Source organism: Sarcophilus harrisii, chromosome 5 (assembly GCF_902635505.1).
Source record: "Sarcophilus harrisii chromosome 5, mSarHar1.11, whole genome shotgun sequence".
Lineage (NCBI taxonomy): Eukaryota > Metazoa > Chordata > Mammalia > Dasyuromorphia > Dasyuridae > Sarcophilus > Sarcophilus harrisii.
Window position 1 is genome coordinate 188,305,511 of NC_045430.1, and position 16,927 is coordinate 188,322,437.

The 16,927-nt window shown below is 39.5% G+C and overlaps 1 protein-coding gene across 1 annotated transcript in view; it reads right to left on the reverse strand.

The window, feature by feature from the left end:
- Nucleotides 1-9,933, reverse strand: part of KLRG2 (killer cell lectin like receptor G2) — a 29,570-nt gene extending 19,637 nt beyond the window's left edge. The window contains exon 1 of the mRNA XM_031939164.1: nt 8,991-9,933. Within this exon, the coding sequence (XP_031795024.1) occupies nt 8,991-9,867 (877 nt within the window). The 5' untranslated portion in view covers nt 9,868-9,933. The remainder of the gene's footprint in view (nt 1-8,990) is intronic.
- Nucleotides 9,934-16,927: the final 6,994 nt, after the last annotated feature.

Here is a 16,927-nt window from a genome sequence, read left to right on the forward strand (position 1 = left end):
CTTTTCTCCAATACTGCCAAGAAAAAACCTTTTTCTTCTTGTCATCAGTTCATTAGCATTTCTGACCTTATTCTTTCCAGGTTGTGCTGTGATTCTGATGTTATTTTTTCCCTACTTACATCTGTATACATCTTTTAAACTAATTTAAATCAGTTGGTGAGCTCCTTTTCTATCCTCAAGAGTTTATTTAGAAGGCTTCCTTTTAGTGAATAGAACACTGTAAAAGCAATATAGTAGGATACTCACATGTAAAAGGCTGAGCTGTTCTGATGAATGCAATGATCCAAGATTTTTCCAAAGGACTTACAATGAAAAATGCTATCTATCTCCAGAGAAAAAGCTGGTGGAGTATAAATGTAGATTGAAGCATAATCCTTTCATTTTCTTTTTTTTTTTTTTTTTTTTTTTTTGGAAACATGGCCAATATGAAAAAATGATTTTCCATGATTTCACATGAATAACTGATAGTATATTTCTTGACTTCTTAATGGGTGTGAGAGGGGTAGAAAAGAATGAGAGATTTTGGAAGTCAACATGTAAAAAAACAAAAGGTTAAAATTAAAAATGCCCCCCAAAAAACAATTAGAAAAATAAAACAAACCTTTCTATTTTCCTCTTCATTGGAGTTATTTTTGGGGGTCTTCTGAGTTTTACTCTTATACAACTTAGGGATTTCCCCATCAAATTTTAGTCCATGGATTGATTCCTACTGATCCTTTGAACACTTTGAAAACTGTTTTCCTAAAATCATTTCCCCTTTCTAAGCTTCAGTTTTCTTCCTCTATAAAACAGAGGAGTTGAGATAGATTGTTTCTAACATCTCTTCCAGAGATCAAAAGGCTAAAATTTATAAACAAGATTCCATCTTTTGGTTCCTGATATTTTCTATGGCTTTCCCCCATGCCTTGAATGTGATACTCAGTCATTCCTGATGATTTACTTCCTTTAAGCCCCCAAAATAATCCCATTTTTTACAGGAAGCCTTTCTCAAGTCCTTTTAATTCTTTTTTTATCTATCCTGTGTGTATATAGCTTGTATATATTTGTTTTCATGTAGTCTCCAGTATTTGATTGTAAGCTCCTCCAGGGACTGTTTTTTGCCTCTTTTTATATGTCTAGAACTTATCACTCTGTCTAGCAGATGGGAGATTAATAGATGTTTATTGATTGATTGGAGAACATTGGAGAAATGTTTTTGCAAATATAATCTTGTCCAGTTACAATTACCCTTTAGTTATATGATAACTCCTTGCAAGATTATTTTTAACCCATTGCTATAGTTCTCATGAGCCTGCGCCCCAAATAAACTTAACAGAATCCTTAGACAAAAGAAATAATTATGATAAGCAATACTTCACAGTCACCTTGGAAGGTCTCTGAAATGTTATTCCCATCTATTTTTAGTTTTGCATAACTATTAGCCTGGAATGCATCATCTATCTACCCAAGATAATTGAATATTTTTGAATGCAATTGCTTTTCTAAAACCAAAATATAAAATCAAAGAAAAAACATCTCTTCCACACCTTCATTTCAAAAGTACACAAAAATACCAACTTCCTTTTGTCCTAAAGCACCACCTGGGCAGTGTGATGGTTGTGGAAATAAACTGGAATATTTGCCAGATTCTGGGGCACAAAGATCCAGCTTGCTCATTAATATTTCCCATGTAGGAGAGAGAGGGAAAAGCACTTTGGATTTCTAAAAAAATTATATTTTATAAAGTAGAGAGTTTTCCAGAATTTTAAGAAAAATATTTTCATTCTCACCAGGGGTTTAGAAACACAAGTGTTCTTAGTACCTCCCATTTATTTATAGTCAACATTGACCTAAAGCTGGAAGAGATTTTGGGGACTGCCTCATACAAACCCCTCATATTATAGTTGAGGAAACAAGTCCAGGAAAAAGAACTGACTTGTTCAGAATTACATAGGGAGTGAGTATCAGAAGTAGGCTTTGAACTAAGATCCCCTGAATCTAGATTACAGGCTGGCTCATTCTCGTTATCATATATCTTAGATCTCAGGATAGAAGGTATGAATGTATCTTGAATTCAATATCGCTGCAAAAGCCATATTATAATTCTTAAATTCTAGATAACTTTTTAAGGGACAAAGTACTAATCTTAGGATATATTTCCTTTGAACTATATTTTTTTCTTTGAGTGATAAAAGATTTTACACTAACCTTAATTGTATTGGATTTTATTGATTTATTTTTAAAATTATATTTAAAATTTATTCTTGTCTTGAAGCCAGGAAGACCTGGGGGGTCAAGTTCCCTTTGAGAACGAAGTGATTCTAGGCCACTCATGTCATTTCTCAATGCTCTGACCAACTCTCTAAAATTCTGAATGACAGTAGAAGTCAAACTGCTTTGATAAAAGGGAATATCTTCTCCTGTGAATTCCCTATAACAAGACAATCATAAATCAAGTCCCTATGCCTATTTTTACAACTTGATGTAATTGAGGCAGAGCTAGCTGAGTAAGAGGCAGGGACTTGCCTGAGCTCACTCAGATCCCTCTCAAAACAATTTAAAATAATTCTTCAAATAAAATTCTGGAGCACCAGAACTAACAAAACATTGAAGCCAAACAATTTTCCAGCCCAGGACAACAGAGGAAGTCAGTGGGGTGCTTGTTGGACTTAGACCCCAGTGCAGACAGAGCAATGTGGGAAGTACTGGGGAGCTAGCAGCAGGTGTTGGAGGTGGTAGTGGCTACTTCTGTCCCACAGACAGTAAGGTCACCTTCCCACAAGGTTCCTTCCAACTGTTCAGTTGGAAATGACAGGGGACCTTTTGCTGGCACTGGGTTGCCCTATGGGATTCCAGGTCACAGTCCCAGAGCTAAGAGAAGCCCTCATTCACTAGTACTTGTTACCACAGGTGTCTATGGACCCCGGTCACAGTTCTTGGGCAGAAAAAGAGGGCTTGTGGTCATTCACATACCAGAGCACAGGCCAGGAAAGCAGGGTCTATACCTCTCCTTAAATCATACTACCTTGAAAGAATCAAAACCTACAGACTCCCAGAGCTAGGTCTGAACAACAAACTTTAGCAACAAGCTAAAACTTGGGACAGGGGTCTCCTCCTCCATGAAAGAAGAGCTCAAGTTTAACACAAAGTTATAAGTTAAGAAACAGGCTAGAATGATTAGCAAACAACAAAACAAGAACCTGACCATGGAAAGTTACTATGATAGGGAAGCTCAAGAAATAAACCTAACAGAAGACAAAGAAATCAAAACAGCTACATGTAAAGCTTCAAAGAAAAAAAATTAAATTGGTCACAAACTCAAAAAAAAGAACTCCTGGCAGAGTTTAAAAAGGATTTTAAAAATCAAATAAGAAAGGTAGAGGTAAAATTGGGGGGAAAAAAATGAGAATGATGCAAAGAAAAAAGAATATACTCAGCAGCTTTGTAAATAAGGCACACACAAAAATACTGAGAAAAATAACACCTTAAAAATAGAATTAGTCAAATGGAAAAGGAGGTATAAACTCACTGAAGAATATAATTCCTTAAAAATTGGAATTAGGCAGGTAGAAGTTAATAACTCCTATGAGACATCAAGAAACAATATAACAAAGTCAAAAGAATGAAAAAATAGATATGTAAAATATCTCATTGGAAAAACAATTGATCTGAAAAATAGGTCCAAGAGAGATAACTTAAGAATTATTAGACTACCTGAAAGTCATGATCAAAAAAAAAATAAAAGACCCTAGAATCATATTTTAAGAAATTATCAAAGAAAACTTCTCTAAAATCTTAGAACCAGAGGGTAAAAGTGAAATTGAAAGAGTCCACTGATCACCTCCTGAAACCAAAATGAAGAATTCCAGGATTATAATAGCCAAATTCCAAAGCTCCAATTAAAGAGAAAACATTACAAGTAGCCAGAAAGAAACAATTCAAATACCATGGAGTCACAGTAGTATCTGAAACCATCAGCAAGATTTATCAGTAATGGGGATAAGCTAGAAACTCCACCCCCCCAAAAAAAAAAATTCATCTGGAAAAACAAAAGGTCAATATCAAGGCTATAAAACCGTGCATACCCTTTGAGTCAGCAATAAGCCTACTTGGTCTGTATCCCAAAGAAATTAAGGAAAAAGGAACTAAAATGTGTGTGTGTGTGTATGTGTGTATATATGTACATATACATACCATATATGTTATGTATGTATATACACACACATATATACTCTTTTTGTGGTGACAAAGAATTGGAAACTGAGGGGATGCCCATTAATTGGGGATTGACTGAACAAGTTGTGGGATATGATTATGTTGGAATGACTGTGTTATAAAAAAATGATGAGCAGAAGAAATTCAGAAAAATCTAGAAAGATTTCTATGAACTGATAAAAGTGAAGTGAGCAGAACCAGGAAAACACTGTACATAGTGACAGTAATATCACTATGATCCATTATAAATGGCTCAGCTATTCTCAATGATGCAAGACAGTTCTAAAGGACTTATGATGAAAAACTCTTATCTACTTCCAGAAAAAAGAACCAATGAAATCTGAATGCAGATTAAAGAATAGTTTTTTTGGGGAGGAAGATAAGGGTTGATCTGTTTTCTTTCACAATATAACTAATATAAAAATGTTTTATGTGATTGCACATATATGACCTATATCAAATTTCTTGCCTTCCCAGAAAGGGAAGAAGAGTATTTGGAACTCAACATTTAAAAAAATTTAAGTTAAAATTGTGTCTAAATAATTAGAAAAAATATGATTTCTTTTGAAAATATTAAAGTTAATTGAATACAACTGGAAGATTAATCATTATGGTTTTTGGAAGCCCATTGTACAATGTACATTCGTAATCTAAGAATTAGTCAGTGAGCCTGGAAGAACTAAAGTAGTAGAAGCTTTCTCCCATGAGCATTCTTGATATCATTAGCTAATTGTCAGGAGGCCAAAGCAGGAGAGAAGCCTGACTGCTAACCAGCTCTCAATGGGTAGATGGGCAGATAGGTGTGGGACTGGTGTTATGCTGAATGGGGGCAACAAACACAAATTGAGACCAAAGTGAGATACCAGTGGGGTCTTGTGGCTACACTAGCACTAGTCAGCCTTTGAGGCTAGATCATCATTTATTGTTCAGAGGGCATGAAGCAGGTTAATGTGATGATTCAGCATAGAAATGATGACTCATTCATTTGTTTTGGCTGAGTTCCATATGAGAAGCAGCAGAGCATAGTGGAAAGTGAACTTGGAGTATGAGGGCTACCTAAACCTGAATCCTCGATGGGTCATTTTGCTACCCATGCAATGTACAGGCTGATGAAACTTTGGAGCTTTGGTTTCTTCATCTGTAAAGTAAGGAGGTTGGATTAGACTTGTGGAAGCTCAGTCTGGGGTCCTTGACCTGGTTTTAAAATATATTTTAATAACTGCATTTAAATACAAGTAGTATCCTTTGTAATCCTTTATTTTATGCATTTTTAAAGTATTATTCTGAGGAGTTTTTACCGACTGCCATTGGGGTTCATGACAAAAAAAGATTAAGAACTGTTGGACTAGAGGATTTAGGTCACTGTCAGCTCTAAAATTTTGTAATTTTCTCATTCTTACAGAACCACATGGAGGGAATAATCTTGCACCCTGATGTCTCAAGTTTTAGCCTCTTTTCTTTCTTTCCTTTCACTGGTAAGTTTCTCAAAGTATGAGCTATACTCCCTACTTGCTTTCTTATTATTCATACCCACCCTTAAACTCCTGTAATCACCTGTTCCGTGAATCTGCTGAAAGTATTTTCTTGATGATAAACTCTTTTGGCCAAATCTAATTAATTGCCTTTTTTCTCCTTCCAGCTGTACTTGATCCTATTGACTACTCCCATTAACCCCACTGCCATTTGTAGATCTCTCCGTGTGAATTGTGTCCCTCTTTTTTCTTCCCCTCTCTGTCTCTGTTGTCTGTCTGTCTCTCTCAAACACACACACACACACACACACACACACACACACACACACACACACACATTCTCTCTTCCCTAGTGTCTGTCTTTCTCTCATTTTGACACAGCACAAATCCCTTTGCACTATTACTTAATTCAGGGAATCTCCAGGTCATACACCACACAGATTATATAAGGTCTTCGAAATCATTTGGATAATCAAACAGAGGAAGATGAGCTGAAAGCTAGGTAGAACAACTTCTCACTGCTCAAGTTCTATAAACTGATAATTTTATATGGCTTGAGAATGATGTTATAAATATCCAAATGGTTTTTGGCAGGGGGGGAAAAAAGGTTCCCCACTGTGACTTAATAGTTTCCAGGTACATTTTGGTCCCTTCCAGCCCCTAATTAGATTGTATGTTTCTGGAAGGCAGGATCAACTTTTGGCTCCTTTTCAGACCCTGGCAAACTGCAGTGTATATAATAAATGATTTGTCAGTAAAACAATTATTTCCCTTCCAGGTCAAAGCTTAGGACTAAGAATCTTAGAAATTAAATTTCACCCAGTCTAAATACAGTGAATTCTGGTCCTGCTCTAAGCCATCTACCCTTCATCCTTTTCAGTTTAGGTCTTTTACCTGTATACTCTTATTTAGGAAACTCCTAGTAATTCTCTGCTCATTATACCACATTCTTGGCTCTCCAATCAGTAAACCAAAAGCATTTATTAAATGCTTATTATGGGCCAGGCACTATGTTAAGCACTAGGTCTACAAAGAGAAAAGTTAAACAATACCCTAAAGCTAAAAGAACTTAAATTTTATTGGAGAGGGGGGGAGAAAATATAGGCATCTACATATATTCTATATAGATTCAAAGTAATTTGTTGTAGAGTTGCTTAGGTAGAGAGAGTGCTAGGGAAGTCAGGAAAACTCATCTTTCTGAATTTAAATATGATTTCAGACAGGTACTAGCTGATTGTAACCTTGAGCACATTTACCTCAGTTTCCTCTTCTGTAAAATGAACTGGAGAGGGAAAGGGCAAACTACTTTAATATCTCTGCTAAGAAAATCCCCAATGGGGGTCACAAAGTCAAAGACAATTTAAAAAGAATGAATAATTTGGTGTGGAGGAGCAAAACAGGTCAGGGGAATCAGGAATGGCTTTGTGTAAAAGATTTAAGGAAGGAAGCTTTGATGAAAAGTAGGGATTCTAAGAATGAGAAAAGAGATAGCCACTCATGGAAAGAGAAGAGATGGAGTATTGTGCATGAAGAACAGCAAGAGGGCCAATTTGGTTGAATGTAGACTATGAGAAGACTAATAAAAGCAGACAAAGTAGATGCAGCCACAGAGTAAAGAGCTTTCAAAGCTAAGTAGAGGAACTTAGACTTGGTGGTAGAAGAAATAAGGAACCATTGGAATTTGTTAAGTAAGGAATTGTTATGGTGAGATCTGCACTTCATGAAAATCTCTTCAGGTATATGGAAGATAGATATAAGAGGAGAGAAACCAGTCTCAGAGAACAATTAGGAGGCTACTGCAAAAGTCCAAGCAAAAGGTTAGTTCAAGAACCTTCCCTATTTGTCTCTCCCCTACCTGGAACTTTATTTTACAGGGGCAGGAGGGAGAAAAGGAGGCTGGTCTTAATTACAGCCTATTCTAATACACAGCAATACGGAAGGAAAGACTTAAGCCAGGAGGGCATGAGGACTGGGACACTAAGGGATTATGAAATTATGTGATTTTGAGTTGTAACTGAGCTGTTCTATACCTCAGTACTTCTCTTGAAAAAAAAAATCTAAACTTACTATTTCATCAGCTGGAAAAGTTAAGACACCCCTCTTAAAGAGTTGCTTTGGAACATGCCCTAAGAGGTTAAATGAATTTACCTACACAGCTAATCTTAAATTAGAGGAAAAGTTTTGGACTTGGGCTTTTCTTTCTATAAAGCCTCTGATCCATACATCCTGGGTCCCTCTTCTTTCTTGTTATGACAGAAACATACACTGTTAGAGAGACGAAGAGGGAGATTTAGCCCAGATTGATTACCAGCAATACCCCTCCCCTGCAAAGTTGGAACAACAATCCTACATTCATTTGTTCAAGAAATGTTATTAAATGATAGTTGTGTATAAAATACTATGTGAAGGATGGGCTGGAGATGCAGGAACAGACTCAGCTCTACCCCTCCTTTCAGAAAGGATTCATTTCCCCATCTTGCTTACTGAGAACCTCAAGGACTGAGCATCTTGCCCTTTATCTTCCAATCCTGGATCTACTCCGATTTCCAGCATTCCCATTTTTTATTCACTTCCCTTCTCCCCAAGTCTCCCACAAATTATTAGAAAAGGAACATTCCATGTAGAGTAGAGAGTTCATTTAGCAGGTGCATATGAGAAAAGAATGAGCCCAAAGAGAAATCGAACTGGCTTAGAAGAGGGTAGCACGGGTCAGTAAATTCAGTCCTAGAATGGAAGCCCGGCATCCCCTTACTGATTAGGACCCTGTCAGATAAGCAAGACTTGGTGCAAAGCAGAGATGAGGGGTCCCTCCCTGGATCTAAAGGGAATAAGTGCGTTGGGGAAGATGCCTTTAAAAAGTCCAATGGAAATCCACAATTACAGTTTAGTTTTTATTTTTCTCTTAGAAGAGTCAGACGTATTGTAACATGTATTGACAGAATTAATTTATGCAAAAATACCAATGTTCATAAAAACAGAAAACGTCACATGGCTGAGGTAGGGAGCTGAAAGGAAAGATGCAGAGGCTGGCCTTGGGGGGGGGGGGGGGGGGGGGGGGAGTGTTCTCCAGCATTTTCAGAGTTAATTCCCCTGCATAACAGGCCAGCTGGGTCCAGCCGCCGGCAAAGGCTGGATTTCCCTCTCTCTGGGTGGATACCTCCCTCTTCTCCCTTCTCCCAAGCTGGGAAAGGCAGGCGTGTCCATCTGATGGGACATGGGGGCTTTTCCCTCCCCAACCCAGCCGGGAGGTGCGGGCTACTTGGGCTCCCCGGGGGGTTGGGGGGGAGGGGGAAAGGAGAATCTCAGCAGGATGCGCTCTCTTACCTATGCGTGCGATCACTTGGTGTAGCTGGTCTCCGTCGGCCCCGGATCCCGGCAGTAGCTTCTCCCATTCCTTGTCCTCCAGCCCCAGCTCCCGGCACCTACATCGGGGAAGTCCCGACGGAGAGTCCCCGGACTGCACGGGTCCCGGGCTTGCCCGCCCCTCCTGCTCCCGATACCGATCGGCCCAGCCGACAAGGGGGTGCGGACTTCCCCCCCACGTGCTCCCAGAGGAAGGGGTCCGGGGCACCCCGGAGCGAGAGAAGGAGGAATGGCGCGAGAAGGCGGGAGAGTCAGGCACGGATACCGAGAAAAAGCGGGTGGAGGGCACCGGAGAGGGAGAGAGCCCCGAAACCGCCGCACCCACGGGTTTCACTCGCACGTCTACCTGCAGCTCCACGGGCGCCCAGGCCCCCGACCCCGCCTCGCCCGGCTCCCGCGCGGCGCCCACGGTGGACGTCTCGCCCTCCCGGGGTTGCGCTTCTGCCGGGACCGAGACCGGGACCGAGACCGGGACCAGGGCCACGGCCCCTTCCCGATCCCCGCGGCCCTGGACCTGCTCAGAGCTCGCAGATCCCCGACAGCGGAAAGAGCCGTAACCCAAGCTCGGCTGGGGTACCCGGAGGAAGGTGGGGCGCAGGGACAGCGTCTTCTCGCCGGAGGGATCCCGGGTTCGAGCCAGGCTCGCCACAGTTGCCGGTTCTTTTGGTCCCTGGGGATCCCCAACAGGCTTCTCCGGGGGCTCCGGCCGCTGTTCCCCGGCGACCTGCTGCTCCGGGGAGCCCAGCTTCTCCGGCTCCTGGGCCTGATTCTGGAGCGGTTCCATCGGGAGCGCGGCCCCAGCCATTTCTTCCCCTAGGGCCGCCTGGTTCCGAACCATATCTCGAACTCCTGGCTTTCGGCTGCCAAGAGGAGGGAGACCTCCTTACCTGCACCCAGGTAGACCTCAGCTCCGCCCTGCGGGCGGTCCTGATTGGCGGAATGAAAGGGAGCATTTGCTCACGTCGTTGGCCCGCCCCCGACGTGGTGCTGCTATTTGCTGGGGCTGCGTTCCAGTGGTTACACCCCCTGTCACAACTTCCCAGACCCTCCACACTCCGACCTCGAGGCTGGAATGAGGTGGGGCAGATAATTGGCTACAGCCTACAAGTGTGGGCTAGCAGCTTTGGGAGATTCAGATCACCATAAAGATGGTGTGTGGGCAGGAAAGCCAGGAGCTTGGAGCCCTTCAAAGACTGCCGTCCTGCCCTTCGTGTTAGAGTTGGGAAACCCAAAGTTACAGTTTAGCCCTTTGGCCGTCTCAAATGTTTCCTTAAGAGACTAGCAATTTAAGAGTTAATGAACATTTGGAGGGAACTTTAAAGGTGAGGTAGGCCTCCTTATGGGTGAGAGCCGAGGGAAATCAGGTAATAGACCCAAAAGAAATCAGATAGTAGACTTCATAAAAAACAGAACTAATTTGTGTTATAATGTCTGAGCAACAGCCGTTTTTTCATCCCTTTGGTTTTTCCTATGTGGATTACTAGGGTGTTCAGTTTTTTGGAATGCCCTGTAGTATCCTAGAACTTAAAATTAGCCCACTGTCATCTATATACAGAAATATCCAGAGGACCAGTTTTTCTATAGAAAATCCCTTTTCTATTTGAACTCTGGACAGTACATCCTCTATGACATTGGGGAATATCTTTTGTGAAGATTCTGTACTTGCTTTATAGCTGGGTTGATAGTGGCAATCAAAGAAAATTGTTGAACAAATTATTACTGTGGTTGTAGCCCAAGGCATGATTGCACCGTTCAAGGATCTTAGCATATAATGAGCACGTTAATAAGAGCTTACTTTGGGCTTGGATATAGCCTCAGCTCCCTGGGAAACTGCCTCCATTTCTGGCAGAGCTAGATCTGAGAGCAGTCAATGATCTGGAGTAAAAATCATCTGAAGAACTTCTTGGAAAATTCCCAAAGAGAGACCTCTGGAGAAGGACCCTTAAGTCTTTTGCTCTGAATCAAATGTGTGTGGTGTGTGGTGTGTGGTGTGCGGTGTGGGGTGTGTGTGTGTGTGTGTGTTTTAAACAATAAGCAACAAATACAATGGAAATTTTTATTCAATAATTCTTTGAATACAAATCTGAGACCCAGATGCTGAGATGGTAGTTAGAGGATCGGTCCATTGAATCAATCCCTCCATTACCCATATTTTGCACAGATGCTGCAGATACACTTTATCTAGTGGGGACAGAAATTAATAGAAAGAAAAGAGCAGACTAACCTGTATTTGGGAATTACAGTGTTCTTTTGAAGATTCTACACCGTTCAGATATAAAGATCCATCTTCATAATTGCAGGCTGGAGGGTCTGAGGAGAGCAATTGACCTGCAGAATCACTTCTCTAGGATCATTTGCTCCTGGGGGATGTACCAAGTCACAGATTGTTGGAGATAGTTTGTTTCTATTCCTGCAGATTCAATGAATTATAGATTAAAATGTGTACATGTTTTTGTTTAAAATCAAGTTTACTTAGCATATGTAGTTTGACCAATAAAAAAAGAATGTTGACTATTATCTTTATATGCAACTGGAAAAATAAAACAGTATTAAAATAAAAAAATAAGCTTTTAATTATTTCCTGGTCAACAGCTGAGTGATCTATATAACAATTATTGTCTAGGGAATGATGGAAGGTATTAATACTTCAAAAAGTTAATTGTTAAAGTAGCAACTGCTACTTTTCCCCCCAACCTGGTCTACCTCGGGTAGGAGAATGTTCTTTACTTTACATTCTCCTAAATTGTCTGTAGTGTGGTTTAGAGCAAAGCTTCTTAAATAGCAGGTTGCAACTCCAGATAGGTTCATGTAACTAAATGTAGGTTTGCAAAATTATGACTTATTATCAGGAAATGTTTGGTTTGTATGCCTATTTTATACACTTATATACCTGTGATCAAGTAAAAATTTCTTGGGTAAAAAAGGGTTGTGAGTGGAAAAAGTTTAAGATGCTCTGGCTTAGTGTATGCACAAAATTCTGTCATTATCATAATTATTTCCCTCAGAAACAATTATCAATGAGAACTACTTCCCACCACAAAGTACCTGTTCTCTAACAACTAAAGCATCCATAGTTTTGCCATATCATCAACAATTTCACAATGTCAATTCAACAATAAACAACACAATTTTAATAACACCTTGACGTGCAATAGCATAATATTTTTAAATTAACCGATCTCTAAAAAAATCTATAAGAAAATCCTGCTGTACAAAAATAGCTTAGGAAAAATATAAAAGGGAAAAATCAATGAATTTCTTCAGTGTTAGAGTATTCTCTTAGAGGATTCCAAGAAAGCCTTCATATATAGTTCATATATTGGTCTCTAAAAGTTATCCCTGGGTTCCCATAACATCTATTAGAAATCATTGAGGGCCATTTCTAGTTGGTCTGTTCTATATCTTGCCATTGGACCCAGATGGCTCTGGAAAAGAGAATGAGGCAAGTGACTTTGCACACAGATTACTCTCACTTAAATCCAATTCACTTGCAGGTCATGACATCTCTTCCTGCTGTCAAGATTCTTTTCAAAAATGCAGAACAAACAATGAAGGAACAATTAAAAAAAACATGCCTTCCACCAATGTCTGTCTTTTACTAGATGAGGGGGACACATTGATTCATTTATCCAATTAAAGAAACATTTAATTGGAACAGAATAGCATGTCAAATGATAAGGAAAATATCTTCATACACACACACACACACACAGGCATTTCTCCTCACAGATTCCCAGCCATTAGTAGGCTACCTATGTAGCCAAGGGACATATATGGAAGAGAGAAATCCTAGTCATGTCCTTGAGGTTAAGATTTCCCTATAAAATCTTCTTATGGGCCATCCCATGGTTGCTGCCTTCCTTTGGGTAAGTCTCACAACACTCTTCCTCATGGTATCTTTCCCCTTCCCTTTCTCCATCCATGTGGTATCTCTCCTAATTCCACTATGCTTCCCAACCTTGCTTTTCCTCCTTACAGCTAGCTAGTTCTTTTAGTGTGCTGAGTCACCTTGCAGGATTTAGCCTGCCAGCTAAGGGCATGCTCCAACCTCATGGGGTGCTACCTTGTGTGTTCCACTGAGGAACTCTCCATTTCATATGCTCTCCCACTCTATTTCATATTTACCATTCCCAGTGTCTACTATATCCCTTCATTTTGTCAGTAACCTCTTCCCTAAATAAGTCTACCTTTGCCAAAGAGATGGCCATTGTGAATTCTTCATATGACCAAACCCCAATTTTTGGTACCCACCTTCATCACCCACATCATTTTGTCCCTGGCACATGTTCTTCTAAGATTATGCTTTCACTAGCCAGCTCCCTGTTTTGATAGAAAATTCCCCAGTCATTGGAAATGCTCAAGAGATTGGATAACCAGTCTCTATCCATAACTGGATAACTAGGGATATTTTAGAGCACGTCTATGTCTCAGTCAGGGAGCTTAGCTTAGATCTTTTATAGGTCTATAATTCAATGGCAGAGACATGTATAAAAAGGATACAGAAGCTCATGGATATAATGTACCAATACAGAATACAAAGATGAGAGAATGACTAGAGGTGGTCATGGATGATGGCCAACTATATTTTCCAGTGTTTGTAAGTTTGGTTAGGTTGTTCCTCCCTATATTATGTTTGAGAGGAATTTGTTCACTTTTGTCTTTGTTACTCCCATTAATTAACACAATGACTGGTGCATAGTAGGTGCTTAATAAATGGAGACTGGATGAACAACTATGATGTATGAACACGTGTTGAGATGGATAGTATCCTACCTGAGTAATGAAAGTTTGGTTTTTTTTCATAAGGTAAACAATCATTCCAGAAGTAAAGTATATTTGGTTCGTTGATACACAGTGTGCCTCATGCTATATGGATCTCATGGGAGCATTCCTACAAAATGAAAGCAATGTTTCTGCCCTGACAAAGAACATTATTGGAATATTGGGGACACGAGTCCTGTCATAATCTAGCTTGGGAAGTCATTCTATCTTAGTTTTTCCATACATAAAATGAGGACATTGTGCTGTTGGACCCCAAGGAAGTCAAAAACAGAAAAAAAGATCCCTTTGTTTTGTTTTAATATTTTTTGACATTGCTGTCAGACCAAATGTTCCTTTTTTCTCTCCTCCAAAAGAACTCTTCATCCCATCAAATAAGATGAGTGAAGCAAATCAAATTAACACATTGACCATTTCTGAAAACATATTATTCTTCTGGTTCTAATTATTTTGCTGTACATCATTTCATAAAATCTTCACAAACTTTTTTCTGAATTCTTCAATATTCATACTTTCTGTTTTTCTTTTTTTCCCCTGAGGCAACTGGGGTTAAGTGACTTGTCCAGGATCACACAGCTAGAAAATGTTAAGTATCTGAGGTCAGATTTGAACTCAGGTCCTCCTGACTTCAGGACTGGTACTCTAGCCCCAACTAGCTGCCCCCATATTCATACTTTCTTATAGTACAATAATATTCCGTTCTGTTCATATATCACAATTGTTCATCCAGTCCCCAAGCAGCAAGCACTCATTTTCCTTCCAATTCTTCAGAAATTTATACAGTAACAAAAAGATTGGAAATATGTACCTGTCTATTGAGGAATGGCAGAACAAACTAGGGTAGATGAATGTACTAGAGTATTATTGGGCTGCAAGAAAAATTCACTATAATGAAATGAGAAGCATTCAAAGGCTCATATGAACTTATGCAGATTTAAGAGAGCAAACCCAGGAGAACAATTTGCCCAGTGACTGGAATACTGGAATAAATAAAAGTGCAAAAAGAGAACTGAACTGGCAATTGCATTATTGGTCAATTATAGTGACCTATATGGGTCCCAAAGAAGAGAAGGTAAAATAGTTTTTAAAGTAATAAAATGAAAGGACTAGGAGCAAAACATTGCATATATTTTCAGATGGTTATTGTAATAGTCAATTTTGCTTAATTTTTGTTGTTGTTGTTGCCAGGCAGAGGACAAGGTTGGGGATTGGGGAAGATATGGGCAATGAATATTGGGAAATTATTTCAAGCAAAAAACAAAAGGTATCTGGGAATTTCAAATTGTCTCTAATGATTGGGTGGCTGTGCCAATCCAGTAAATCAGGGGTTCTCTGGATCATCGGTGGACTAATAAAACAAATTAAGGGAATGAGATTAAGGTTAGTCCCCGAGGTCTCTTCTAGGTTTATCATTCTATGATTCTAATTCCAGCTATTTTATTGGGGACATAAGACAGACACACAAAAGACAACAATGATTTTAAATATTACTTCAAGCAATATAGGTAATGAAGTACAAAATCTGTCCCCCCTATACTGCTATGGGCGACAGAAGAGTTTTCCCCTCTTAGACCCAAGAAAATTCGGAGCAGAGAGTGGCTGTTTTGAGCCTCACCAAGTATCCTTCTATCTGTCAGTTCCAGGTCACTGGCCAATCCCAGCAACAGCAGACAGAACAGGAAGCATTGGTCAATGGCCAGTTATAGAACTGGTTTACAGAACCAGTTATCAGATTTTCATTGTGTATTTCCACTTTAGACATTGGCAGATGCTTGATTTATTGTTTTGTTGATTGTCCAGTCTTAAGAAAACGATAGAGAAAATGTTAGAAATGCTGATTAAATTTGAAATTTTCTCTCAGGAGAGAAAAGATTTACCAGCATATTCCTGCCTCTTTCCTGCTGCCTACCTTTATGTCTTCCTCCTCCCTCCTAACCAAAATGCCAGGCTACTCCCTGGGCAGGGGAAAGGGGAGGGTAGGATATAGTTGTTTATCTCTCTAATCAGAACATTCTGAAAGCTTCTTAGAGCATAAAATTAAAACATGCTTGGTTGAACTGCAGGTAAAAGAACTTATCCACCCATGTTTCCCAGATGATGTCATCTCATTTTTGGCACCCTCATCATTCCAAGGTTCCTGGGCATACACCTGGAAGATGGAGAAAAGGCAACTTTTCCTGACTTTCTTGATTTTCCTAAAGTCTGATACTTACAATTCATTCCAAATTTGCGGGTAGTGAAAGTACTTGTGTATTTATTCATAGGTTCCAAGCATTTTTTCTTCCTCCCCCTTCACAGCATTGTTTTTTTAAACTTTTTTTTTTTGCAGTTTTCTTTTACTTTTTATTAAAGCTTTTTATTTTCAAAATATATGCATGGATAATTTTTCAACATTAATCCTTGCAAAACCTTGTGTTCCAATTTTTCCTCCCTCCCACCCCTTCCCCTAGATGGCAAGTAACCCAATATACATTAAATATGGTAAAAAAAACATATGTTAAATCCAATGTATTCACACATACTTATACAATTATCTTGCTGCACAAGAAAAACCAAGTCAAAAAGAAAAAAAAAATGAGAAAAAAATAAAATGCAAGCAAACAAAAAGAGTGAAAATGCTATGTTGTGATCCACACTCAGTTCCCACAGTCCTCTCTCTGGGTGTAGATGGCTTTCTTCATCACAAGATCATTGGAACTGGTCTGAATCATCTTACTGTTGAAAAGAGCCACATCCATCAGATTTGATCATCATAGAATCTTGCTATTTCCATGTACAATGATCTCCTGGTTCTGCTTGTTTCACTTAGCATCAGTTCACGTAAATCTTTCCAAGTGCCTCCTGTGTTCATCCTGTTGGTCATTTCTTACAGAACAATAATATTCCATAATATTCATGTACCACAATTTATTCAGCCATTCTCCAATTGATGGGCATCCACTCAGTTTCCAGTTTCTTGCCACTACAAAAAGGGCTGCCACAAACATTCTTGCACATGTGGGTCCCTTTCCTTCCTTTAAGATCTCTTTGGGATATAAGCCCAGTAGAAACACACTGTATGCACAGTTTGATGACTCTTTGGGCACAGTTCCAAATCAGCATTATGTCTTATAGAGTTA